Source organism: Pelodiscus sinensis, chromosome 1 (assembly GCF_049634645.1).
Source record: "Pelodiscus sinensis isolate JC-2024 chromosome 1, ASM4963464v1, whole genome shotgun sequence".
Lineage (NCBI taxonomy): Eukaryota > Metazoa > Chordata > Testudines > Trionychidae > Pelodiscus > Pelodiscus sinensis.
In genome coordinates this window covers 333,091,303-333,117,567 of record NC_134711.1, presented here as the reverse complement: position 1 = coordinate 333,117,567, position 26,265 = coordinate 333,091,303, and the positions used below count along the sequence as shown (strand labels likewise).

General features: G+C 46.9%; 1 protein-coding gene across 1 annotated transcript; it reads left to right on the top strand.

The window, feature by feature from the left end:
* Positions 1–11,804: 11,804 nt before the first annotated feature.
* LOC102447100 (olfactory receptor 52E2-like) lies at positions 11,805–12,743 on the top strand. Its single transcript, XM_006127826.4, has one exon. The coding sequence runs from the start codon at positions 11,805–11,807 to the stop codon at positions 12,741–12,743; it is 939 nt and encodes a 312-aa protein (XP_006127888.4).
* Positions 12,744–26,265: the final 13,522 nt, after the last annotated feature.

Genomic DNA, 26,265 nt, shown 5'->3' with positions numbered 1-26,265 from the left:
GGAAATAAAACTTTCTTTCTGGTGCTCAGACTTTGAGATCCAGTTCAAGGCAGAGTTGGATGGTGGCATGTTGCTGGGTCTTCTTCCCAGAATCACTGAGGGTATGTCTACACTACCCTCCTAGTTCGCACTAGGAGGGTAATGTAGGCATACCGCACTTGCAAATGAAGCCCAGGATTTGAATTTCCCTGGCTTCATTTGCATACGCAGGGAGCCGCCATTTTTAAAACCCCGCTTGTTCGAGCCCCGTGCAGCGCGGCTACACGGGGCTCGAACTAGGTAGTTCGGACTAGGATTCCTATTCACGAGGTGTGCCAGTAGTTCGGAATAGGAATCCTAGTCCGAACTACCTAGTTCGCGCCCCGCTGCACGGGGCTCGAACAAGCGGGGTTTTAAAAATGGCGGCTCCCCGCTTATGCAAATGAAGCCCAGGAAATTCAAATCCCGGGCTTCATTTGCAAGTGCGGTATGCCTACATTACCCTCCTAGTGCGAACTAGAAGGGTAGTGTAGACATACCCTGACTGAGCACTCAAAGACAACATCCACACTGGACCTCTTTTCTGGGATACAAGAAAAAAAAATTCGGAAAAGCGGATTCACTCTTCGCCATCCCAGGAAACCTCATTGTACAAGGGAGAAGGGATGTGTGTTGAAAGATGAGGTTTTCCCGAAATTTGGTGCTGGGTAGATGGGCCAAATTTCAGAAAATCCTTTTTCGAAAGAAAAGCAGAAAAAGACACACAAATTGTGCTTCGCAATTTGCGTGTCTTTCCACAACTTTCCTTTGTAGAGTAAACATAACCAGAAACATTAAATCCTTTCCTGACCTCACTCAGTTGTTCCCATATGTCCAACCAGGAAGTCAGTCTGTGATAGGTCTGTAATCGATCATAGTTTGACCTCTGAGAAGCTTCTACCTAGCCAACCTCTTCCTCAGCCCCATCTCTGCCTCACCTAGTCTATGAGGGCCCTGTCCCCTTAACGATCTGTTCCCCCATGTTCCTGCCACATCACACACTCCTCTTCTCTCGTTCTATGCCCCCCCCCCCCCACCAGCATCATTTGCTGGATTGTCTACACCTCTCTTCCTGCCTCAGCTGGGCTCCCTTTGTTTCGGCCTCTTGGTAGGATGAGGTCCCAACTGAATATGGGCCATTGCTGGTGGATGTCCTGACTCCTTCTCTTGCCCTACAGTACCTGGGTCCTCCCCGGTCTCCCTTTCAACTACAATTTCTTGTCAAAAACCAGCACCCTTAATTGGCATCCTGACCCAGACATCAGGAAATGGAGTGTGTGAGTGAAACACAGATGGTTTGGAACCCTAGGAGCCATATCTAATTGTATGAAACATCTCTATCCATGTGTCTTTGTCCTAATGCTCCAACCACACCAAAAGCTAAAATAAAACCCCAACTTCCACCCTCTTCCTATTGCTAAATTCCATTCTCTGTGTCATTTTTCCTTCAATCCCGCTTTTCATCGAGTGTAACATGTATGATTACCTGCCCTGTGGGCGGGTGGCGTATGTGTGCACCCGTTGCAAGGAGCTCCTGACCCTCAGAGACCGAGTTCGGGCTTTGGAGGCCAGGGTGGCTGAACTGGAGGAGCTAAGGAAGGTAGAGAGCTATGTTGATGAGACTTTCCGGGACACTGTAGTAATGTCCCACCTCCAGTCTGAGAGCCCCAGTGGTCTTAAGGAGGATGAAAATCTCAAGGGAACAGAGCATTTAATGGGAGCAGAGGGAAACCATCCCGTAGTTGGGACCCTCCTCCAGGAGGATGTTGCGGTATCCTCTCGCACTGAGGATACCTCTGAGTGGGAGGGAATGCCAGTTAGGAAGAGGCAGGTGTTAGTAGTGGGTGATTCGATCATTAGAAACATAGATAGTTGGGTTTGTGATGACCGGGAGAACCGTGTGGTCACTTGCCTGCCTGGTGCAAAGGTTGCGGATCTCTCGAGGCATCTAGATAGACTTATGTGTAGTGCTGGGGAGGAGCCGGTGGTCGTGGTATATGTAGGTACCAATGACATAGGGAAGGGTAGGAGAGATGTCCTGGAGGCCAAATTTAGGCTGCTAGGAAAGAGACTGAAATCCAGGACCTCTATGGTGGCATTCTTGGAAATGCTTCCAGTTCCACGCGCAGGGCCAGATAGGCAGGCAGAGCTTCAGAGTCTCAATGCGTGGATGAGACGATGGTGTAGGAAAGAGGGGTTTAGATTTATTAGGAACTGGGGACACTTTTGGGAGAGGGGGAGCCTATACAGGAAGGATGGGCTCCACCTAAGCCAGGGTGGAACCAGACTGCTGGCATTAAACATTAAAAAGGCCGTAGAGCAGTTTTTAAACTAAGAGATGGGGAAAAGCCGATTGGTGCGGAGATGCACGTAAATCGGATGGAGACTTCTCTTAGAGGAGAATCCGTTGATAGAGATTCTCTAAGCTGTAGTCGGAAAGAGAGGAGGGGAGAGGGCAAACCATGGGCCAGAGCTGACAAACAACCGCATAGAAAGGAATCCAATGCATCAGGGAAGGGCAGACAAATAACCAGTGGCAACTTTTTAAAGTGCTTGTACACAAATGCTAGGAGTCTGACTAATAAGATGGGTGAACTAGAGTACCTCATATTAAATGAGGAGATAGACATAATAGGCATCACTGAAACCTGGTGGAATGAGGAAAATCTGTGGGACACAATCATACCGGGATATAAAATATATAGAAAGTATAGAGCAGGCCGGGTGGGTGGCGGAGTGGCACTGTATGTGAAAGATAATGTAGAATCAAATGAAATAAAAATATTAAGTGAATCAACATGTTCCATAGAATCGCTATAGATAGAAATTCCATGCTCCAATAATAAGAAATTAGCAGTAGGGATATATTACCGACCACCTGACCAAGACAGCGATACTGACATAGAAATGCTGAGGGAGATTAGAGAGGCTACCAAAATAGAGAACTCTATAATAATGGGGGATTTTAATTACCCCCATATTGACTGGATACATGTCACCTCAGGAAGAGAAGCAGAGATAACATTTCTCAATGGCTTAAATGACTGCTTCTTGGAGCAGCTAGTGCAGGAACCCACAAGGGGAGAGGCAATTCTCGATTTAGTCCTGAGTGGAGTGCAGGATCAGGTCCAGGATATAACCGTTACAGGACCGCTTGGGAATAGTGACCATAATATAATAACATTCAACATTCCTGTGGTGGGAAGAACACCTCAGCAGTCCAGCACCCTGGCATTTAATTTCAAAAAGGGGAATTACACAAAAATGAGGAGGTTTGTTAAACAGAAATTAAAAGGCACAGTGACTAGAGCCAAATCCCTGAAAGCTGCATGGAAACTTTTTAAAGACACCATAATAGAGGCCCAACTTAAATGTATACCCCAAATTAAAAAACATAGCAAGAGACCTAAAAAAGAGTCACCGTGGCTTAACCACCATGTAAAAGAAGCAGTGAGGAACAAAAAGGTATCTTTTAAGAAGTGGAAGTCCAATCCTAGTGAGATAAATAGAAAGGAACATAAACACTGTCAAATCAAGTGTAAACATGTAATAAGAAAAGCAAAAAAAGATTTTGAGGAACAGCTAGCCAAAAACTCAAAAAGAAATAACACAATGTTTTTTAAGTACATTAGAAGCAGGAAGCCTGATAAAAAGCCTGTGGGTCCCCTAGATGATCGAGCTATAAAAGGAGCAATCAAGGACGATAAAGCCATTGCGGAGAAACTAAATGATTTCTTTGCTTCAGTCTTCACGGCTGAGGATGTTGGGGAGATTCCTGAATCTGCACCGTCCTTTGTGGGTGATGAATCTGAGGAGCTGTCCTGGATTGAAGTGTCATTAGAGGAGGTTTTGGAACAAATAGAAAAACTTAATGTTAACAAATCTCCGGGACCGGATGGCATTCATCCAGGGTTCTAAAAGAACTTAAATGGGAAATTGCTGAGCTATTATCTGTGGTTTGTAACCTATCCTTTAAATCGGCTTCCATACCTAATGACTGGAAGGTAGCCAACGTGACACCAATATTTAAAAAGGGCTCTAGAGGCGATCCTGGCAATTACAGACCGGTAAGTCTAACTTCAATACCGGGCAAATTAGTCGAAACAATAGTAAAGAATAAAATTGTGAAGCATGTAGAAGAACATAATTTGTTGGACAAAAGTCAACATGGTTTCTGTAAAGGGAAATCCTGTCTTACTAATCTATTAGAGTTCTTTGAAGGGGTTAACAAACATGCAGACAAGGGGGATCCAGTAGATATAGTATACTTGGATTTTCAGAAAGCCTTTGACAAGGTCCCTCACCAAAGGCTCTTGTGTACATTACATGGCCATGGGATAAGAGGGATGGTCCTTTCTTGGATTGAGAACTGGCTAAAAGACAGGAAACAAAGGGTAGGAATAAATGGTAAATTTTCAGATTGGAGAGGGGTAACTAGTGGTGTACCCCAAGGGTCAGTCCTGGGACCAATCCTTTTCAACTTATTCATAAATGATCTGGAGAAAGGGGTAAGCAGTGACGTAGTAAAGTTTTCAGATGATACCAAACTGTTTAGGATAGTCAAGACAGAAGCAGACTGTGAGGGACTCCAAGAAGATCTCACCAAACTGAGTGATTGGGTAACAAAATGGCAAATGAAATTTAATGTGGATAAGTGTAAAGTAATGCACATCGGGAAAAATAACCCCAACTATTGGTACAGTATGATGGGGGCAAATTTGGCTACGACAAATCAGGAAAGAGATCTTGGAGTTATCGTGGACAGTTCTCTGAAAACTTCCACACAGTGTGCAGCGGCGGTCAAAAAGGCAAATAGGATGCTAGGAATTATTAAGAAAGGGATAGAAAATAAGACCCAGAACATCTTACTGCCCCTGTATAAAACTATGGTACGCCCACATCTTGAATACTGTGTAAAGATGTGGTCTCCTCACCACAAAAAAGATATTTTGGCCTTGGAAAGGGTTCAGAAAAGGGCAACTAACATGATTAGGGGTTTGGAACGGGTCCCATATGCGGAGAGGCTAAAGAGACTGGGACTTTTCAGTTTAGAAAAGAGGAGACTGAGGGGGGGATATGATAGAGGTCTATAAAATCATGAGTGGTGTGGAGAGGGCTGATAAAGAAAAGTTATTTATTAGTTCCCATAATAGAAGAACTAGAGGACACCAAATGAAATTAATGGGTAGCAGGTTTAAAACTAATAAAAGGAAGTTCTTCTTCACACAGCGTGTTGTCAACCTGTGGAACTCCTTGCCAGAGGAGGCGGTGAAGGCTAGGACTATAATAGAGTTTAAAGAGAAGCTGTATAAATTCATGGAGGTTAGGTCCATAAAAGGCTATTAGCCAGGGGATAAAATGGTGTCCTTGCCCTCTGTTTGTCAGAGGCTGGAGAGGGATGGCAGGAGACAAATCGCTTGATCATTGTCTTCGGTCCACCCTCTCTGGGGTACCTGGTGCTGGCCACTGTCGGTAGACAGGATACTGGGCTAGATGGACCTTTGGTCTGACCCAGTACGGCCGTTCTTATGTTCTTATGTTCATTTTTGGAGGATCTTTTGGATATTCTGAAATTGGAAATGGCTGATCACCCATCCTAACAGTGAATATATTCCAGCCTTTCTTTCTTTCTTTCTTTCTTTCTTTCTTTCTTTCTTTCTTTCTTTCTTTCTTTCTTTCTTTCTTTCTTTCTTTCTTTCTTTCTTTCTTCCCATTCCTGCTGGGCATTTGCAAGGGAGAACACACCATGGAGATCACAGGATTATCCCTACTTGGTTTCCTAATCAACTACAGTTACACAAATATAATGAGCAGGGAATTCCTCCCTGACTTAACACTAAGGCCAAGTGTTCTCATTTCCCTTTGGGAAGGTCCCTTAATTGCTGTTTACAGCAACAGATGGATAAATAGCACAAAAGTGCAGGCTGACTTGTCTCCTGCCTGCTTACATTCATATGCCCTGCTCTCTAGAGGCTGAGCGAGCCCCACAGAGTGGTGTTATAAACAGTGCACAGCCCTGTGTCGGCTCTCGGCGTGGGATGCTGGTGGGAGAGAGACACACAATACGACTACCGGAGAAGTCTCATTGAAGACACCTTTGACTCTGAATTCACAGGTACCCTTTTCTCGATAATTCCAGGGCCACCTGGGCACCATGGGGTAGACAGCAAGTCCTTGGTCCTTTGTGCTCTGCACAGCCATTTCACATCCCATGGCCCTGACCAAATGGGATGAGTTGGCTCCAAGGTCCATTGCCAAAATGTCCCCCTCTTCTGCAAACCCCCATCCATAGGGGCTGATGGCCTCCAAACCAGAGGCACCTGTTTTCCTTATCACGTTAGATCCTTCAGAATGAAAAGTGTTGGTTGATCACAGAACCATAGCTGTTTAGTGCGGTAAGAGAACTTAGGAGGTCTTCTAGTCCAATTCCCTGCTCAAAGAAGGAGCAGCCTCAAGTAAACCATCCCAGCCAAGCCTTAAAAACATCTAGGGATGGAGATTCCACCATTTGCCAAGGCAACCCATCCCAGTGCTTCCCCATCTGCCTAGTGATATTGTTTTTCTGAATATCCAACCTAGACCTCCCCCACTGCAGCTTGAGACTATTGCTCCTCGTTCTGCCACCTGCCACCACTGAGACCAACCTCTCTCCATCCTCTTTGGAACCTCCCTTCAGGAAGTTGAAGGCTGCTCTCAAATCCCCCCTCACTCTTGGCTTCTGCAGACTAAATAACACAAATCCCTCCGTCTCTCCAGACTTGTCGATTTCTCCCCCTAAGATGCAGAATACAAAGAGCAATTCATAAGAACATAAGAATTTAAGCCCATTACTCCTTGTCCTGTCCTCAGAAACCAAGAGGAGCAAATTTTCTCCTCCCTCCTTGTGACACCCTTTGAGATATTTGAAAACCGCTATCATGTCCCCCCTTAATCTTCTTTTTTCCAAACTAAACAAGCCCAGTTCATGAAGCCTGGCTTCATAGGTCATGTTCTCTAAACCTTTAATCATTCTTGTCGCTCTTCTCTGTACCCTTTCCAATTTCTCCACATCTTTCTTGAAATGTGGCGCCCAGAACTGGACACAGTACTCCAGCTGAGGCCTAACTAGTGCAGAGTAGAGCGGCAGAATGACTTCACGAGTTTTGCTTACAACACACCTGTTGATACAACCTAGAATCATATTTGCTTTTTTTGCAACAGCATCACACTGTTGACTCATATTCAACTTGTGGTCCACTATGACCCCTAGATCCCTTTCCGCCATGCTCCTTCCTAGACAGTCGCTTCCCATCTTGTATATATGGAACTGATTGTTCCTTCCTAAGTGGAGCACTTTGCATTTCTCTTTATTAAACTTCATCCTGTTTACCTCTGACCATTTCTCTAACTTGCTAAGGTCATTTTGAATTATGTCCCTATCCTCCAAAGAAGTTGCAACCCCACCCAGTTTGGTATCATCTGCAAACTTAATAAGCGTACTCTCTATCCTCTATAAATATTAGAATAGTGGGGACTGACTATAGACCACTTAACCTCCCAAAAAAGTGGATGAGGCTTTCTTTAAACAATTAGCAGAATCCTCCAATGCAGAGGAGTTGGGGGGAAAGGGAAACTTCCAGTCCTCAGACATATGGTGGGAAAATAACACAGCAGAGCACAGATCATCCAACAAGTTCTTGGAATGCACTGGGGACATCTTTTTTGTTACAGAAGGTGGAGAAACCTACTAAGCGGATGCTGTTCTGGAATTAATTTTGCCAAATAGGGAGGAACTGGTAGTGAATATGAACAGGGAAGGCAGTTTGGTAAAAATGACCCTGAAATGATCATGTTCATGCGTCTAAGAAACTTGCCAATTAGCCCATCATAAAATGGGATGTTCAGGTCTTTCCTCCATGTCCTATTCCCTTTCTATCTCGGTCTTCTCTCCTGAGCCTCCGGTCTCTCGCTCTGTCTCTCTCTTCCCTCTTCCTACTGCCTCCCCCCGTTCTCTCTCAGCTCTCCTCTATATCCTGCTTCTCTCTCAATCTCTCTTTTTCTCCTCCCCTTCCTGCCTCCCATTCTCTCTTCTCCTCCCTCTCCTGCATGGAGAGTGTGGAGCCCAAACGGTTGTTTGTGCCACTTGCTCCCGCACGGTAGCCCAGCTGAGCAGCTGCCTATAAGCTCCAGCTGCCCCCCTGCACCATTTCCCTTCACCCCAGCACTGATCCTGCAGCCTCCCAATTGTCCTCTGCCTCCTCCTCATTCCCCTGTCCTCCCCCCGGCCAGGTCTGTTCATGGCCAGGAGGCGGAGCCTGGCCATGTACGTCACCACCCCACCCTACCTTCCCTTCCTGCCATGGTGCTCAGTTGACTTCTGCACCTGGTGGCCTAGCTGAGTGGTACAGAAGTCAGACGAGTGCCACTGTGGGAGACAACAGCGCCTCTGAGAGGTAACATGTAGCACTACAGTGTTACAGAGTCACAGATATTGGGCTACTATATGTATGATGACAGGGGAGAAGAAAGCAAAATAAAATATTTCAGGTGCATGTTCCGAAGTAATATAGAAAAAAGAAGAGGCTAAAGATTATTTAGACATATTAGGTGTCTTCAAAGGCCAGAACTTGATGAAATTTACTCTAGAACACTCAATGTGACCAAGGAGATAGGCGAGGTTTTTGTGACAGTCTTCCATGACCTTCTCATTAATAAACAAGGAAAAAATACAACTTTGATGGAGCTACTATTAGGGGGCAACACAACGGATTGGACAGCTCTTCCTGAGAGTGGTTATCAATGGTTGACAGTCATGCTGGAAGGACATGACAAATGAGTTCCATGGGGCACAGTTTGGGAGTTAATTATATCCAGTGGGTTCGTCAATGATTTAGACAAGGCATAGCGAGCACACTTATAAAATGTGAAGCTCATTCCAAGCTGGGAGAAGTTGCAAGTGCTTTGGAAGCTAGGTTCATAGTTCAAAATGATCTGGAGAAAAGGAGAAATGGTCTGGGGAAACAGGATTTAATAAGCAAAATCCCAGGTACTCCAAATAGGAGGGAAAAGATCTATTACACACGTACAAAATGGGAAGCGACTGTCTAGGGAGGAGGACTGCAGGAAGGGATCCGGGGGTCATTGTGGCTCCCAAACTTCCTATGAGTGAACAGAGTGACACTGTTACAAAAGAATGACACATCATTCCAGTATGGATTAACTGGAAAGTTGTGAGCAAGACATCCTAAGTCATTCTTCTACTCCTCTCTGCGCAGATCAGGCCTCAGCTAGACGATTGTTTCCAGTCCTGGGTGCCACACTGGACACATGGGAGAAAGTAAAAGAACAATGAAAAATGATTAACGGTGTAGAAAACATGACCTATAAGGGAAGATTGAAACAATCTGTTTTGGTTAGTGTGGAAAAGAGGAGAATGAGAAGGGACACAATGTAAGTTTTTAAGTATCTTTGGGTATGTCTACACTACAGCATTAATTCGAACTAACGTATTTCGAATTAGTTAATTCAAACTAAGCTAATTCGAACTAGTGCATCTAGACCTAAAAACTAATTCGAACTAGTGCATTTCGCTAATTTGAACTGGCATGTCCTCATTGAGTGGACCCTGAACCGAGGTTAAGGATGGCCGGAAGCAGTGCCGGCAGGGCATCAGGCCAGGACTTAGAGCGTGGAGCTGCTGTCTCAGGCTAGCCGAGGGCTGTGCTTAAAGGGACCCGACCCCCACCCCGGACAGACAGTTCTCAGAGGTTCTCCGCTCGCTTGTCTAACTCGATGAGGGACAGCAAAGCAGTCCTGTTTTGGAGTGCCCTGAATGCCCACACTCGGCACATCACAGCACTCGGCCATCAGCCCGGCTGCACTTGCCGCAGGCTACCATCTGGGAGGATCAATTGGGGGGCTGCAGGAGAGTTTCCGCCCAAAGGAGCCCGCAGAGCCACCCCAGTCCTCCCCATCGGTAGCTCGTACCCCATTGCTCCCTCACCTACTTCCACTTACCCCTCCCTAGCCCCCCTTTCTGATTTACAAAATAAAGGACACGAGTGTTCAAAAATATAAGCTCTCTTTATTGAACAAAAGTCAGGGAGACTGGGAAAAGGAGGTGGGAGAGGGGAAGAGAGAGGGTGGGAGAGGGGAGGGCAACGACAATGATCAGGGGTTTGGAACAGGTCCCATATGAAGAGAGGCTAAAGAGACTGGGACTTTTCAGCTTAGAAAAGAGGAGACTGAGGGGGGATATGATAGAGGTCTATAAAAGCATAAGTGGTGTGGAGAGGGTGCATAAAGAAAAGTTCTTCATTAGTTCCCATAATAGAAGGACTAGAGGATACCAAATGAAATGACTAGGTAGCAGGCTTCAAATTAATAACAGAAAGTTCTTCTTCACAAAGCAAATATTCAACCTGTGGAACTCCTTGCCGCAGGAGTCTGTGAAGGTTAGAACTATAACAGAGTTTAAAGAAAAGTTAGATAAATTCATGGAGGTTGGGTCCATAGAGTGGTATTAGCCATGGGGTAGAAATGGTGTCCCTGGCCTCTGTTTGTGGAAGGCTGGAGACAGATGGCACGAGACAAATGGCTTTGTCATTGTCTTCGGTCCATCCCCTCCAGGGTACCTAGTGTTGGCCGCTGTCGGCAGACAGGCTACTGGGCTAGATGGACCTTTGGTCTGACCCAGTACGGCCATTCTAAGCTCAGGGCTCTGGGTTGGGGGTCTCAGTGGACCACCTTGATTTTCATGCACACCTGCTCCTGGGTGGCCAGGCTGGCAGCTCTCCTGCCCTAGACGGCCACTTTCCTGTGCCTAGTGCGGCAGTCGTGGATGAGGTCCACGATTTCTGCACTAGACCAGGCGGGCGCCCACCTTTTGCAGACCCAGGCAGGCTCCTGAGAGCCGCCAGCCTGGTCCCAGGAAGAGGCGGAGGGCTGGGGGGCAGCGGGTGGCTGGCTCATGCCGTGTCAGGTGCAGGGTCTGCTAGCTGGGTGCTGGCAGGCTTGCACCTGGCATGGGCACCGTAACCAGCCCGTGCCCCTTTAAGGGCTCCGGGGTCAGGAGGGGGATAGAAGAGTTTTCCTGGTGGCCACCAGGGCAAGCTGGGGAGGGCTAGCCTCCCACTAGTTTGAATTAAGTGGCTACACACCCCTTAATTCGAACTACTTAATTCGAACTAGGCGTTAGTCCTCGTAGAATGAGGATTACCTAGTTTGAATTAAGCACTCTGCTAGTTTGAATTAAGTTCGAACTAGCGGTTTTTATGTGTAGTGCCTATCAAAGTTAGTTCGAATTAACAGACGTTAGTTCGAATTAACTTTGTAGTGGAGACATACCCTTATATATTGTTACAAGAAAAAGATTATTCTCCGTAACTTCCGAGGCTATGCTAAGAAACAATGTGATTAAATAGTAGTTAGGGAGGGTTCAGTTGAATATTACACAAAACTTCCAACCATCAGGGTGGTAAAACACTAGAATAAATTGTCTAGAGAGGTTGTGAAATCTCCATCGCTGGAGATTTTCAAGGGCTTGTTGGACAAACTCCTGTGAGGAATAGTCTAGATGGTCCTTGGTCCTGCCATGAGCACAGGAGAGTGGACTTGATGACCTCTCGAGGTTCCTTCCAAACCTATGATTCTCTGCATTTTCCGTAATTAACATTGTCTCTCCATCCTGGCTTTTCTACAGTGACCATCTCCTGAGATCATGGCCACATAAAGGAAGACGGGGTAACACACAGTACGTGCAGGAGTCATCGCTCTGCCTCAGAGTTGGACACCCTTTCCATAATTCCATGTCAGATTCAAACTCAACCAAATTCAACAACCCCTCCATTTTCCTCCTGCTGGGCATTCCTGGCCTGGAGATGGCCCATGTCTGGATCTCCATCCCCTTCTGTGCTATGTACACTATAGCCCTCTTAGGGAACGTCACAATCCTGTGTATTGTGAAGAAGGAGCCGAGCCTCCATGAGCCCATGTACTATTTCCTCTGCATGCTGGCTGCCACCGATGTGGTCCTGTCTACCTCCATTGTGCCCAAAATGCTGAGCATCTTCTGGTTCAATTCCAGGGAGATCGAGTTCACTTCCTGCCTGACACAGCTGTACTTCATTCACTGCTTCTCAGTGATGGAATCCGGGACATTCGTGGCCATGGCGTTGGATCGCTACGTGGCCATTTGCAATCCCCTGCGACATTCCGCCATCCTGACAAATCTCATTGTGGCCAAGGTTGGGCTGGTCGTGTTGCTGCGTGGTAGCATTCTCGTCCTGCCCTATCCTTTGCTAGCGAGGCAGTGGCCATATTGCAGAACCAACATCCTCCCTCACTCCTACTGTGAGCACATCGCCGTGGTGAAGCTGGCCTGTGCTGACATCCGCATCAGTAGTTACTACGGCCTCTTTGTGGCTCTTCTCGTGACTGGTGTGGATGTGTTTTTTATTGCAGTGTCCTATACCCAGATCCTCAGGGCCATCTTCAAGCTCCCCACAAAGGCTGCCCGGCTCAAGACTTTTGGAACCTGCAGCTCCCATCTTTGTGTCATCTCAGCCTTTTACTTCCCATCTCTCTTCTCCTTCCTTACGCACCGCTTTGGCCACAATGTGCCCCTGCATTTCCACATTCTCATTGCCAATGTGTATCTACTAGTACCTCCTGTGCTGAACCCCATCATTTATGGCTTAAGGACCAAACAGATCCGGGACAGGATCCTGCAGCTCTTTACTCATTAAGAATGTGTCTACACGGCACCCTAAACTCGAAGTAAGATATGCAATTTCTGCTGCACAAATTGCATATCTTATTTTGATTTTATTTTGAAATAGGGGATGTTGAAATTTGGTGCATCTGCACATTGCCAAATTTAGAAAGAACGCACTATTCCAAGACATCTTTTAATCCTCGAGGAATAAGGCATAAAGAAATGCTGAAATAGCTCACCCATTAATTCAAAAATAATAATGGGCAGTTATTTAAGATGTTGGGTAGATATTTTGGGATGCCTCCAGTATCCTGAATTAGCCATGCATTGTAGACCCACCCTAAGGGAATTAAAACTTTCTTTCTGGTGCTCAGACTTTGAGATCCAGTTCAAGGCAGAGTTGGATGGTGGCATGTTGCTGGGTCTTCTTCCCAGAATCACTGACTGAGTACTCAAAGACAACATCCACACTGGACCTCTTTTCTGGGATACAAGAAAAAAAAATTCGGAAAAGCGGATTCACTCTTCGCCATCCCAGGAAACCTCATTGTACAAGGGCAAAGGGATGTGTGTTGAAAGAGGAGGTTTTCCTGAAATTTGGTGCTTTGTAGATGGGCCAAATTTCAGAAAATCCTTTTTCAAAAGAAAAGCAGAAAAAGACACACAAATTGTGCTTCACAATTTGCGTATCTTTCCCCAACTTTCCTTTGTAGAGTAAACATAACGAGAAACATTAGATCCTTTCCTGACCTCACTCAGTTGTTCCCATATGTCCAACCAGGGAATCAGTCTGTGATAGGTCTGTAATGGATCATAGTTTGACCTCTGAGAAACTTCTACCTAGCCAACCTCTTCCTCCTTCCCCATCTCTGCCTCACCTAGTCTATGAGGGCCCTGTTCCCTTAATGACCTGTTCCCCCATGTTCCTGCCACATCACACACTCCTCTTCTCTCGTTCTTTGCCCCCCCCCCCCGCCAGCATCATTTGCTGGATTGTCTACACCTCTCTTCCTGCCTCAGCTGGGCTCCCTTTGTTTCGGCCTCTTGGTAGGATGAGGTCCCAACTGAATATGGGCCATTGCTGGTGGATGTCCTGACTCCTTCTCTTGCCCTACAGTACCTGGGTCCTCCCCGGTCTCCCTTTCAACTACAATTTCTTGTCAAAAACCAGCACCCTTAATTGGCATCCTGACCCAGACATCAGGAAATGGAGTGTGTGAGTGAAACACAGATGGTTTGGAATCCTAGGAGCCATATCTAATTGTATGAAACATCTCTATCCATGTGTCTTTGTCCTAATGCTCCAACCACACCAAAAGCTAAAATAAAACCCAACTTCTACCCTCTTCCTATTGCTAAATTCCATTCTCTGTGTCCTGGGGCCCTCAGAAGTAGTTTCCAGACAATCTTTTTGTGGGTGCAATCATGTATCACATCCTCAGCCTGTGGTGTTTTGAATCCCAGCGCACACACCTGGTGTTGCTCAGGTTCTTAACGGTGATAAGGGTTTTTTTTTAATAAAAATGTATAAGCTTTATTTACATGATTGTGTAGGGCAGGGGGTTGGGTGGTGAGGGGGGCTGAGGACAGGAAGTGGGGCACTGAGGGCAGGGGGTGGTGTGCAGGCGTCAGGACAGTGGTTTGGGGGTGTCAGACTAGGGAGTGGTAGGAGCCGGAGTCAGGACGGGGTGGGAAGATGTGGGAGGTCCCAGCGGAGGGGATGGGGTGAAGAAGACAGAGCAGGGGGTCGGAGTGCAGGAATTAGGGCAGCAGTTTGGAGGTTCAGGGCAGAATGTGGGGGTGTAGAACTCAAATCAGGGGGTTGGGAGGGGCGGAGGATACAGGGCTCAGGGGAGGGGATTGTGGGGGAATCAGGGAAGGGATGAGGGCTGCACAACTCAAGGTTTGGGGGGAGCAGGACTCAACGCAGGCGGCTGGGAGGCGAGCGTGAATCAGGGCTCATGTCAGAGGATTGTGGAGAGTTTAGGGCAGGCATGAAGGGTTCAGGACTGAGGGAAGGTTTGGGGGTGTAGGACACAGGGCAGGTGCTGGGGATGCAGGTATCAGGTGTTGTGGGTTCAGTATGTGGGGGCTCACGGGATGGGATGGGGGTGCAAGAGTCATGGCAGGGGTAGGATGTGGGTGGGGCTCAGGGCAGGGGGCTGAGGTGCAGAGATCAGGGCGGGGAGGCTGGTAAGTGTGGAGGGGGTCAGGGCAGGGAGTTGGGGGGAGGGCTGTGGCGAGGTGGGTTTTCAGCCATAGGAGGTTGAGCAAAGTTGTGACAGCAAACCAGGAGTTGCTCTGTAGACTCTGTAGACTCTGTAGAACTTTGAGTGGTGGGGGAACAAGACGTTCTTTTGACCCAAATGGGCCCCCTTTGCTCTGTGTTTCTCTGACCGCTCTCCGAATGGGAATGGCCCAGCTAGAACAACCCAACCATCCTGTACCACGCGCACTTGTCAAATTCGCTCCCTCCCTCAATGTGGAGAGGAAAATGAAACTGCTGTTAGTCTTACTTCTGAGGCTGGGCCAGCCAGACTCGCTTTCAAGTTCGGAGGGTAACCATGAAGACACAAATCACTGTCTGTGAATACATGCAAGGTGTATTAGATATTCCAGGTGATATAAAAAGAGAAGGCTTACAACTTCCTTTTGGCTTGCTGTGGACTCTGACTCAGCAAAGGATGAACTCCTGGGGCCAGATCCGAAAGGCACCTCTGTACAGTTCCAGGTCCTTTGGGAAGTCCAAAGGGCATTGGCACAGAAAACAATATAGAGCCTGAGCACATAATCCTAGAAGTGGCACCTAACTTCGTGCAAAGGGAAAAACCCAAAACAACCACCTGCCTGTGAGAAGGTTCCCACAGACAGGTTGTTTACTTCGGAGTTTATCTATAGTATTCGGTGAGCTCAGCCATGCTAGGGCATGGCCTATCTCTCTAATAAGTGAGCTAGCTGGGAATTTTCCTTGCTAACAGCAGGCCAAAGCCTGTTTTCTAGTTGGCAGACATGAGAACTGGAACGATTCACTAACTCCTCGAAACACAATGGTCTTCTGGTTGTCCAACCACAACACCGTTGCCTCGAGTTATGATCCCAACACACCTTGCCCCAACTCACTGGCTTAAAGAGAGCAACCACAAGTTCAGTCACATCAAAAGATCAAGCAGAAGCTCCTTATGGGACAAGTGCACTTTATTTTGTAGCCTGAGTCCAGCGATTCCCCTGAGGGTAGTCTTGTTCTTCAGGTCCTGACTTGACAAAGCCCTGGGTAGGATGATTGAGTTGGGAGGTTGGTCCTGCTTTGGCCAGTGGGTTGGACTCAGATGACTCCTGATGTCTCTGCCAAATCTAGGAGTGAATAAACTAGTTGTGTTACTCTTGCTAACACAGCACACAAAGACCAGGAAAGGATTTAATGTTTTTTTCCCAGTATCCAGAAAATAATTCCAGGCAGAGGGCCCAGCTCCACGTTACCAGCCAGCTCTGCACAGAGCTCGGTCTTAGAGCCAGAGCACCAGGTGAAAAGTTTAATTCCCTTTATGAATAAACAACTGCAGCAACCTGTTCCAGATCTGCCTGGTCCTCACCCCGTAGATGACGGGGTGTAGCGTGAAGGCTCTAAGAATGGCTGGTTTCTTTGATTGCAGGTGGTTCCATGAGTCTTCTCGTGTGGCGTGTGAAGAACCATGGACAAGGCCACTCCCTGTCTTGTACAGCTTTGGCATGTGGTGGAAACACTTTGTTTCAAAGCTTGGTTCCCACTGTAGTAAGTTGAGGTCAGTAACATGGAGTCAGCAGGCACAAATAGAGGCCTATAACATTAAAACAGCAACAGACCTGCAATCTAGTGATCAAGACTTTGGTTCAGTAACAAAAGCCAAGAAAGAGGCCCTATTGATAAATTGTGCGATTGTGTAAGTTAGGTCGAACATGGAAGGACACAGGGAGGCACTGGGTACAAACTGTAAGCCAAAGGGGAGTATTGGAACATCTTAATAAGAAATGTCTTGGTACAAAAACTCCCTAAAAACTAATGCACAGACCAACCTAGGTTCAGGACCGGGTCGAGATTGACAGCATGAAGGATAGTAAGTAAGTCTCCCTTCCGTAAGGTGAGGGGTGGTAACTAGGCAACAGAGGGTGGTAACCTGGTACGTAAAGAAATGATGTAAGTTGTTTGTACCTGTCTATAAAAGGACACCGCAGAAGGTGCTCTCCGGCCGACCTGGGGGGGTGCACTAGGCGCCTGAACGGCAGGTGTCATTGCCTAAACTTACAGAATGCACAGTAGCTTAACTTTGACTAACTGCTGTTAGTATCTGATATATGGCAATAGGCCTGCCCGGTGTTGGCACCTTGTCAACGCGGGCCATAGTGCTCAGTGGTGTAACATTGTACTGATCTCTGTTACCAACTGGTAGAGCTTTGCATTTGACAATAAACCTGCTTGATTGATTTCAAACCTTGCCTGCATCTGTCGTTTCCGGGGCCTCTCAGAGATCTCCTGTGTTGACCCAAGTGCACAGGATGTAACACTCTAGATAAAGGGAGTACCGATTGTTACACACGCAGCCGACAGTTTATCAACGGAGTAGAGGTCCTGTCAGGAGCGCGCCAGGACGACCCTGACCAGACGACGCTGACATTGACAGTCCAGACCACCGAAGGTACCGAGGTACGAGAATACCGAGGTACGACACCCACGTCAGTCGGTAGGAAAACACTGAGATTCCAGAGATGTTGGATAAAACTGGCTTTTATCTAGGATTCAATTGTGGACAAAAAACTCCTCTCCTTGCTGCCTCTTTTGGCGAATTTCCATTTGTTTCATTCCCACCCCTCTGCAGAGACACTGGGAAAAATGTGCTTGTATGTATATAACATCACAAAAAACAGCTGGTACAACAGCGTTTTTTTTATTCAAGTGCTTCCTCATGCCGGTTCCAGCACAGCTGACTCACAAGTGGTATCTGCAAAGACGGGCTGAGAGTTCATGGTCGTCCTGGGTGCAACACTGTTCTGCCTTAGCAAGCATCACCTTGGGCACTCTGGGGAAGCGGGTAACGAAACTTACAGGTGCGAATGGGTGACAACTAGAGCCCCTTAGACATTGTGGCTGTGTCTACACTAGCCACTTATTCTGGAAAATCATCAGTGCTTTTCCGGAAAAACTATGCTGCTCCCGTTCGGGCAAAAGTCCTTTTCCGGAAAACTGTTCCAGAAAAGGGCCAGTGTAGACAGACCAGATTTCTTTTCCGCAAAAAAGCCCCGATCGCGAAAATGACGATTGGGGCTTTTTTGTGGAAAAGTGCGTCTACATTGGCACGGACACTTTTCCACAAAAAGTGCTTTTCTGGAAAAGCATCCTGCCAATGTAGACGCGCTTTTTCTGAAAATGCTTATAACGGAAAACTTTTCTGTTTTAAGCATTTCCAGAAAATCATGCCAGTGTAGACGTGAATTGGCGCATGAGCCACCAGGAAGACCTGCTCCCTTGTGGGGCGCACAGTTACCGTGGAGGATCTTTCGCCGGATCATACCACTAACAGAGAAGATGCAAGGTGTGAGCCCAGATGAACCCCTCTGAGCAGACACTGGGCCATCTATCATGGCCACAAGCAACCATGTTAACTTGCAAATCATCCTAGTCCCATAGGAATTTGTTATTGTTCATGTACAGTGTGAAATTATGGTTATGTTATAGCATAAACGTTCACTGTGTGGCCATTAGAGTTAAGTTGTAGGATTATAAAAGTACAAGACAGTTCATCTCAACTATGTTGGAGACATGAGTCACGGAAGCTGAAACTCAAGAATGGGGGGGTTAAGGCCTGCACAATTTCAGCCGAGCTATTTTAGGCACTGGAGGCAGGACGCGATGACATGTGTGACCGGGATGTATCCCGATGCCCTAAGATTGTGGAAAAGAGGCACTAAGTGACAGTACTGCACAATTTTACCTCAAAGTATTAATATTAGATCTTAAAAAACCCAGACAGGCCCAAATGCCGCAGACACGTGGAGCGTGGCCTACTGGCTCTGTGTTGATGGTAGTGAGAATAAAGGGAACTTACCCAGCCTAGATACAATTGGCTTCTCCTAAATGTCTGTGGCTCACAGACCAGCCAGTGGCAAGAGGCTCCAATGGGCCTGTGGAGAGGAGGCCGGGGAGACGCCTCAGGACTCAGCAGGGCACGTAGGCCGATGTGCATGGGCTGAACTCTAAGGCTCCCAGACCATTGGCTGGGCAGCTTGTGGGTGGGATAGGTGTGTGTCCAGAGTAGGCGGATGCGTTCGTGCTCTAAGCCGGGATCCTGGGGGGGCATCTGTGTCCCATCCTGTCCTGTTGCCTCGCTCACCACAGGCTGGTTGGGGCTGGGCCGCTCAGGCACATGCTGTTCCTGTGGGGCTAGTTGCTGTGGGGAAGAGGCAGGGAGCAGCAGGCCAGGGACTCTACGTGCTACCACCTCCCATTTCCCTGCATGCTGGGGATGCCCTCACAAAGCCACAGCTCCCTTGGCAAAAACAGTGTAGGATGGGGGCTAAAATGTAACCAGCTACCAGGGCAGCCCTGAGCACCCCCTGACTGGACTGCCCCAGCATCGCACTGAGCTTCTCCCCTTCCCCCAACTCCCCGGCCTGACCCCCCCCAACACAGCTCAACCCCCTGCCCTGGGCCCCCCACTTCCCATATCTCAAGCCCCTGCCCTGAGACTTCCACCCCCCACACCTAAGTCCCCTTCCCGAGGCCTCCCACCCCCACACACTTCAATCCCCTGCCTGCCCCCCATCTCCCATATCTCAACCCCTTGCATTCCACCCCATACTTACACTTCTGACAGCTACTGTCCTATTGCGCCCCCTCCAACCTGAGCCACCCCCCACCTCCGGCCAGGCTGCGATACGACCTGTCAGAAATGTGAGTCCCTGAGAGCAAGCCCCACACCCCGACTTGCCGTGGTGCCTCCAGATGCTCTGTTCCCTTTCTCTCCGAAGTCGTGCACTGGGGCACCCCATCCTGTCTCTCTCATGCTGCCTCACAGGCATGCGGCTGGCCACTGCATGTGTGCAGTTACCCACTCAAAACGGCCTGAAGAATCTGAGCTATTGTGAGGAGATTTACCAACACGTTGTGGAAAAGAGGCGACTCGGGGGGGATATGATAGAAGTCGCTAAAATCATGACTGGTGTGGAAAAAGTGAATAAGGAAAAGTTATTTACTTGTTCCCATATCGTAAGAACAAGGGGACCCCCAATGAAATTAACAGGTGGCAGGTTTAAAACAAACACGAGGACGTTTTTCTTCATGCAGTGCACTGTCAATCTGTGGAACTCCTTGCCAGAGGATGTTGTGAAGACCAGGTCTTTAGCAGGGTTCAAAAAAGAACTAGATACATTCATAGAGGTTAGCTCCATCGATGGTTATTAGCCAGGAAGAGTAGGGATGGTTCCCCTCGTTTCCGTTTGTCAGGAGAGGGATCATTTGATGAGTCCCTGTTCTGTTCCCTCCCTCTGGGGAATCTGGCATTGGCTGCTGTCAGCAGACAGGATATTGGGCTAGTTTAACCCTTGGTCTGACCCAGTATGGCCATTTTTAGGTCCTTATGTTCCTCAGTATGGAGAAGACCATGGACCAGCTCTTCTTCATGAGAAAATACCTCTTTCAATTGCAAACAACATGCTTTTGGTTAAAAATGGGTAACTTTAATGAAGTACTGAAAGACAGATTTTAATTGATTATCAGTAATAAATACACAGATCAAAGTACATGTAGGTTGAGCCTCTCCTATGAAGTCTCTCAAAGTTTCCATGGAGCTTGTAGGGATTTAACTTTTCTCATTGTCTCTTTTAATAGCTGTTTAACTCAATTTCTCCTCTTTGTGTAGTTTCCCTTTGTGAAATTAAATGTGTCATAGTCCATGCAGTGAAGTTTTCCCCACTACACGGGTGCTAAAGTCAATTGTGTTAGGGTCATAATTACCAAGCAGTTCTACTGTGTTCACCCTGCACTGGTCTACACTAGGACTTTTGTTTCAAAATAAGCCCCTCCCCACGAGGTCGAATTTATAAGCGGAGCATCCAGACTTAGCCTGTTATTTCGAAATAACGAGCCATGGGATTCTAAATCTGTACTACTGCTTTCATCAGGAGTCATGCTAGTACCAAAATAGTTATTTCAAAATGGCGTTAGTGTGGACGTGCCGGTGCCACTATATCAAAATAACTCCCCAGATTCATTCAAACTAATTAGTCCCCAGTGCTTCCTGGGGCTCTAAGACAAGGTCGTGCGTCCACATTAACGGAGCCTGCATTGGACTCATTTCAAGGCTCCCCCATTGTGTGGACACGCTCTTTGGAATTTGTTAAATCGGGAGTTCTTACGTTGAATTTAGTATTTTGAAATATTTTCCTAGTGTAAACATGGCTCGATGGGATGAGAACATGTTTTCCACTTAGGACCAGATGAAAAATTGTGTCTCCCCTGGTGGACTCCAGGACTAGCTGCTCCAAGAAGCAGTCGTTTAACGGGTCGAGAAACCACCTCCGCATTCCATCCTGAGGTGATGGGGAATCAGGAAGTGTGGGGAATGTTGAAACCCCCCATTATTGAGGTTTTACATTTTTTTACCCCTAGGATTCCTGATCGGCTCAGACCGGAGAATCTGTTCCGTCCCATTCCAGTGCTTAAACGTTGTGTTTTCTGCACCACTGAAATGCACTTGATGAGCCAGAGGGGCAGGCAGAGAGTCCGGCCTTGGGGATCCAAGGGCCTCCAGCTGAGGCAGGGCTGGACAGCATGACTCAGCCTGGCACATCCCATTCCAATTCCCTGGGAGACGCTGGGAGGGAACGGACCGAGAGGGACAGAAGCAACCCAACACCAACACCCATCCATCCTCTGTCCTTGTTCCAGGTAAGTTTGAAGGGGGGAGCATGAACCTTCTTTCCCAAATGCATCCCCCCCCCACTTCCCAGCTGCCCTCTATTCACAGGAACAGTCTGTTAGTGCTGCTTCTCCAATGTCTGTTCCTAGGACGGGACCCCAGTGATTTTGTTGGGTCACCAGGTCTCTGGGCGGGAGGGGAAGTGGGGTCCCTGAGTTCTCCCCTCCCAGGAATGGGCAACTCACACACTCCAGCTAGCTGGCAAAAATCACACTCACCTTCAGAGAATGGTGTACACTCAATCTCCCCCTTCCAGCCATTCCTTTGCCTCCCACCCAAGAGTTGCTGGCAGAGCGGGGGCCAGTTCCCTCTTGTCCTGGTGGAGATACCATTGTCCAGACTCCTGGGCTGTGTCTACATTGGCACCCTTATCTGGAAAAGGGTGCCAATGTAGACACAGCCTTGGGGTCTCTCTGCCATGCTGCCACTCAATCTTCTCATAACCTTGCGCAACTCATCTCTCCCTGTGCCTCAGTTTGCCAGTCTGCACAATGGGGATAGGTGCACCGTGACTTTCCTTGAACAGGTGTTTTGAAGTCCTTCAATGAAAGGTGATGCACAGGATGATGGTGGTTGCTGGTGAGAATCACTGACCTCTGGTCCCTTCGCAGGAGCCTCGTGTTCCTGCCTGAAAACGTTCCCTCAGGCATCTTTCTCCACATCGGTCTGTCTACAATCCACCCATTCCTCCTGGGCATTTGCAGGGAGATCTCAGCATTATCCCTAGTTGATTTTTTTCCCATAATCCACTTTAATTTTCAAATATACGCAAACACACAGAGCAGCCAATTCCTCCCTGACTCCTCCCAGAGCCCAGGAGTTCTCTTCTCCCTTGGGAAGGGCCTTTAATTGCTGTTTACTCCTAAGGCTGGATAAATAGCCCACTAGTGGAGACAGGCTGGTCTTCCAATTGTTTGCATCCAGTGGCTGCTTCTCCTGCAGAGGTTGAGAGAGGTGCGGGACGCGGCTGCCGGAGGGAAAATCCAGGGAAGACACGTCCCTCTCAGCACTCACAGGTACCGTCTCTCTGAGGAGCTCCCCTTCTCCACAAACCCAGAGCAACGCGGGGAAGGTGAGACAGAGAGTCACTCTGGGGTCCTTTTTGCTTTGCACAGATATTAAACATCCCAGGACTCGTGCCACATGGGATGAGTTTGCTCTGGGCAAAATATGATCTTTTTCTGGAGCTGGAAGAGACCTCAGGAGGTCATCTACTCCAATTCCCTGCCCAAAGCAGGACCGACCCCAGCTAAATCTTCCCAGCCAGGGCTTTCCAAAGCCAGGACTCTTCATGGTTTGTGAGACAAAGGAAAAAGAAATCCCTAACTTACTTTATCTGTAGTCCATAAAGTTAATATACGTACCCATATATGGTAGCTTGCTATCATGCATGGAGGCCTTTCTGCATTGGTTTGAACGTTTATAGTGTTATCTTCGGGGAGTTTGGTTCCGACTGGATCGCAATGGCTACGTCTACACTGGCATGATTTTCCGGAAATGCTTTTAATGGAAAAGTTTTCCGTTAAAAGCATTTTCGGAAAAGCGCGTCTAGATTGGCAGGATGCTTTTCCGCAAAAGAGCTTTTTGCGGAAAAGCGTCCGTGGCCATTCTAGACACGCTTTTCCATAAAAAAGCCCCGATCGCCATTTTCGTGATCAGGACTTTTTTGCAGAAAACAGTACTGTGCTGTCTACACTGGCCCTTTTGCGCAAAAGTCTTTCGGAAAAAGTCTTTTGCCCAAATGGGAGCAGCATAGTATTTCCGGAAAAGCACTGATGATCTTACATGAGATCGTCAGTGGTTTTCCGGAAATTCAAGCGGCCAGTGTAGACAGCTGGCAAGTTTTTCCGCAAAAGCAGATGATTTTGAGGAAAAACTTGCCAGTCTAGACACAGCCTACATGTATTACTCATAACTGTTGGCTGTAATCATGGAATCATAGAACACTAAGACTGGAAGGGAACTCGAGAGGTCATCGAGTCCAGTCATCTGCCTCCTGCCACGACCCAGTACCGTCTAGACCAGTGTTTCTCAATCTTTTTTTTTTTTTGTAAAGTATCCCTTTTAAAAAAATATACATATAAGCAGGGCTTGATAATCTATTGAATCCACTCGCCTGTGGCGAGTAGATTTCAGCCCGGTGCCACATTTACCGGCAGCGTGTGCATCGCAGTGCGGGGCCGGTGAATGGCTTTTGCCACAGTTTGTCAAGCCCAGGATATAATTACTCCCAGTATCTACAGTTTTCAGCCACACAACATTTTTTTCCACCATTGCAACATATTTGTTTAAACAATTTAATCATAGCCGGGCATGTGATGAAATTTTGGGGGTGTTAAAAGTACAAAAATAATAGAGCACTGTAAAACTTTTAAAAATATCAGTTTTCTCCAAATTTCAGTTGTGCTGACATATCCCCCAGGCTTCTCTTGAATACTCCTAAGCATACTCATGCCACTGGTTGAGATACGCTGGTCTAGACCATCTCTAATGCAAAGGAACTGACAAGCCAGTATTGTGGAAGAGGAACCTTAGCTTGCGTTAGTTTGTGGATGCAACTTTGCCGAAGTGTCTACAGATCACGCTGGTTGGGAACAGTTCCTTGCGCATTTGAACATATCCAGTTCCATTCTTTATTTTGCTCTCTTCTAACATCCTCTATGATATGCCCCGTTCTGCATCTCCTCTCTAAATCGAACAGTCCCAGACTGTTCAATAAAAGTTGAGGCTTTTATTGAACAACCAACAAAATCATCCAGATTGTATCTACACTGCCCTGTAGGTCGAAATATTCTGATATTATTTCAAAATAGCTTATTTCAAAATTTCCCAATGTCTACACAGCACGTATTTTGAAATAAAGTGCTATTCCCAAAAGTCCCTCACTACTCCAGGAATGAGGTTTATAGGAACATGGGAATAGTGAACCCATTCAATTTTGAAATAATGGGCTTGCTGTTAGATTCGGAACAGCAATTTAGAGATACTCCAGTATCCCAAAATAGCGCTGCAGTGTAGATGTAGCCCTACAGACCACTTAACAGGAAAGAAAAGCTGGAATGAGGCTTTTTTGGAACTACTAACAAAATCATCCAAAGCGCAGGCTTTGGTGGTGATGGGGGACTTCAACTATCCAGACATATATTGGGAAAATAACACAGCAGAGTACAAATTATCCAACAAGCTCTTGGAATACATTGGAGACATTTTTTTTAATTTATTTCAGAAGTTGGAGATAGCTACGGAGGAGAAAAGGCTGGTTGGGAATTTAAAAGTGGGAGTCAACTTTGGGGAAAGTGAGCAGGAAACGATCAAGTTCATGATGCTAAGGAATGGTAGGAGGGAGAAGAGAAAATAAAGACAATGGATTTCAAGAAAGCAGTCTGTGGCAAATTTAGGGATTTGGAAGGTTAGGTCTCATGGGAAAGAAGTCAAAGAAGAAAACGACTACAAGACAGTTACCAGTTCTTCAAAGAAGCATTATTAAGGGTGCAAGAGCAAACTATTCCGTTCTTCAGTAATGAGACAACCTTGGTATAACCAGGAGAATTTGTTTGAACTTAAAAAAATGTGGAAAATACATACAAGTTACAAAGTCGTGGTATGACTATACAGCACCGCATAGCTCAAAATAAGCTAAGCAATTCGAGCTACACAAATTGCGTAGCTTATTTCAAGATAGTCTATTTCAAAAGTTGGTTCTGTCTACACAGTGCCACATTTCAAAACTGAGCGCTATTCTGATGAATCTTTTAATCCTTATGGAATGAGGTTTACCGGGACATCGAAATAGCAGGCCCGTTATTTCAAACATATTTTGAAATAACAGGCTTGCTGCTAAGATATAGAAAACACTATTTCAGGATACCAGAAATACCCTGAAATAGTGCCGCTGTCTGGACATACCGTAGGAGTACAAACAAATAACATAGGTACACTGGAGCAAAATTAGAAAAGTGAAAGCACAAAAAGACATAGTCTAGCAGGGTATGTCTACACTACCCCACTAGTTCGAACTAGCGGGGTAATGTATGCATACCGAACGTGCAAATGAAGCCCGGGATTTGAATTTCCGGGGCTTTATTTGCATAAGCCGGCGGGCGCCATTTTTAAATGCCGGCTTAGGCTAGATAGTTCGAACTAGCTAGCCATTCCGAACTATCTGTACACCTCGTTCCACGATAACAGATAATGCCAAAGTTGCCATGGTGCTTAATGATTAACGACTTCGTTGTTTACGTTTTCGTCAGGAAGGTAGGTGGCAACTAGGACAAACCATAATGAATTCTGGGGAAAATGATGTAGGTTCAGAAGCAAAAATAGGAAAAAAATATGCTAAAGATTACTTAGCCAAGTTAGAACCCTTCAAATCACCAGAGCCTGATGGAATGCATCCTATATAATCAAGTAACAGATAGAGCAGGTATCCTGGCAGGAAACAGGAAGTTCTCTCAACATGCCATAGTTTGTAGTCCACAACTTGTAGTACCCGTGACATGCGATGCACCTCGGGCCCTCTGTGTCGTGGCTCATGTTAGCATTGTCTCTCCATCCAGGCATTTCAACAGTGGCCATCTCCTGAGAGCGCAGGCACACAAAGGAAGT

Bases quoted from the DNA above. Each gene is read 5' to 3' on its own strand.
- LOC102447100 (XM_006127826.4), top strand. From the start codon at position 11,805: ATGTCAGATTCAAACTCAACCAAATTCAACAACCCCTCCATTTTCCTC.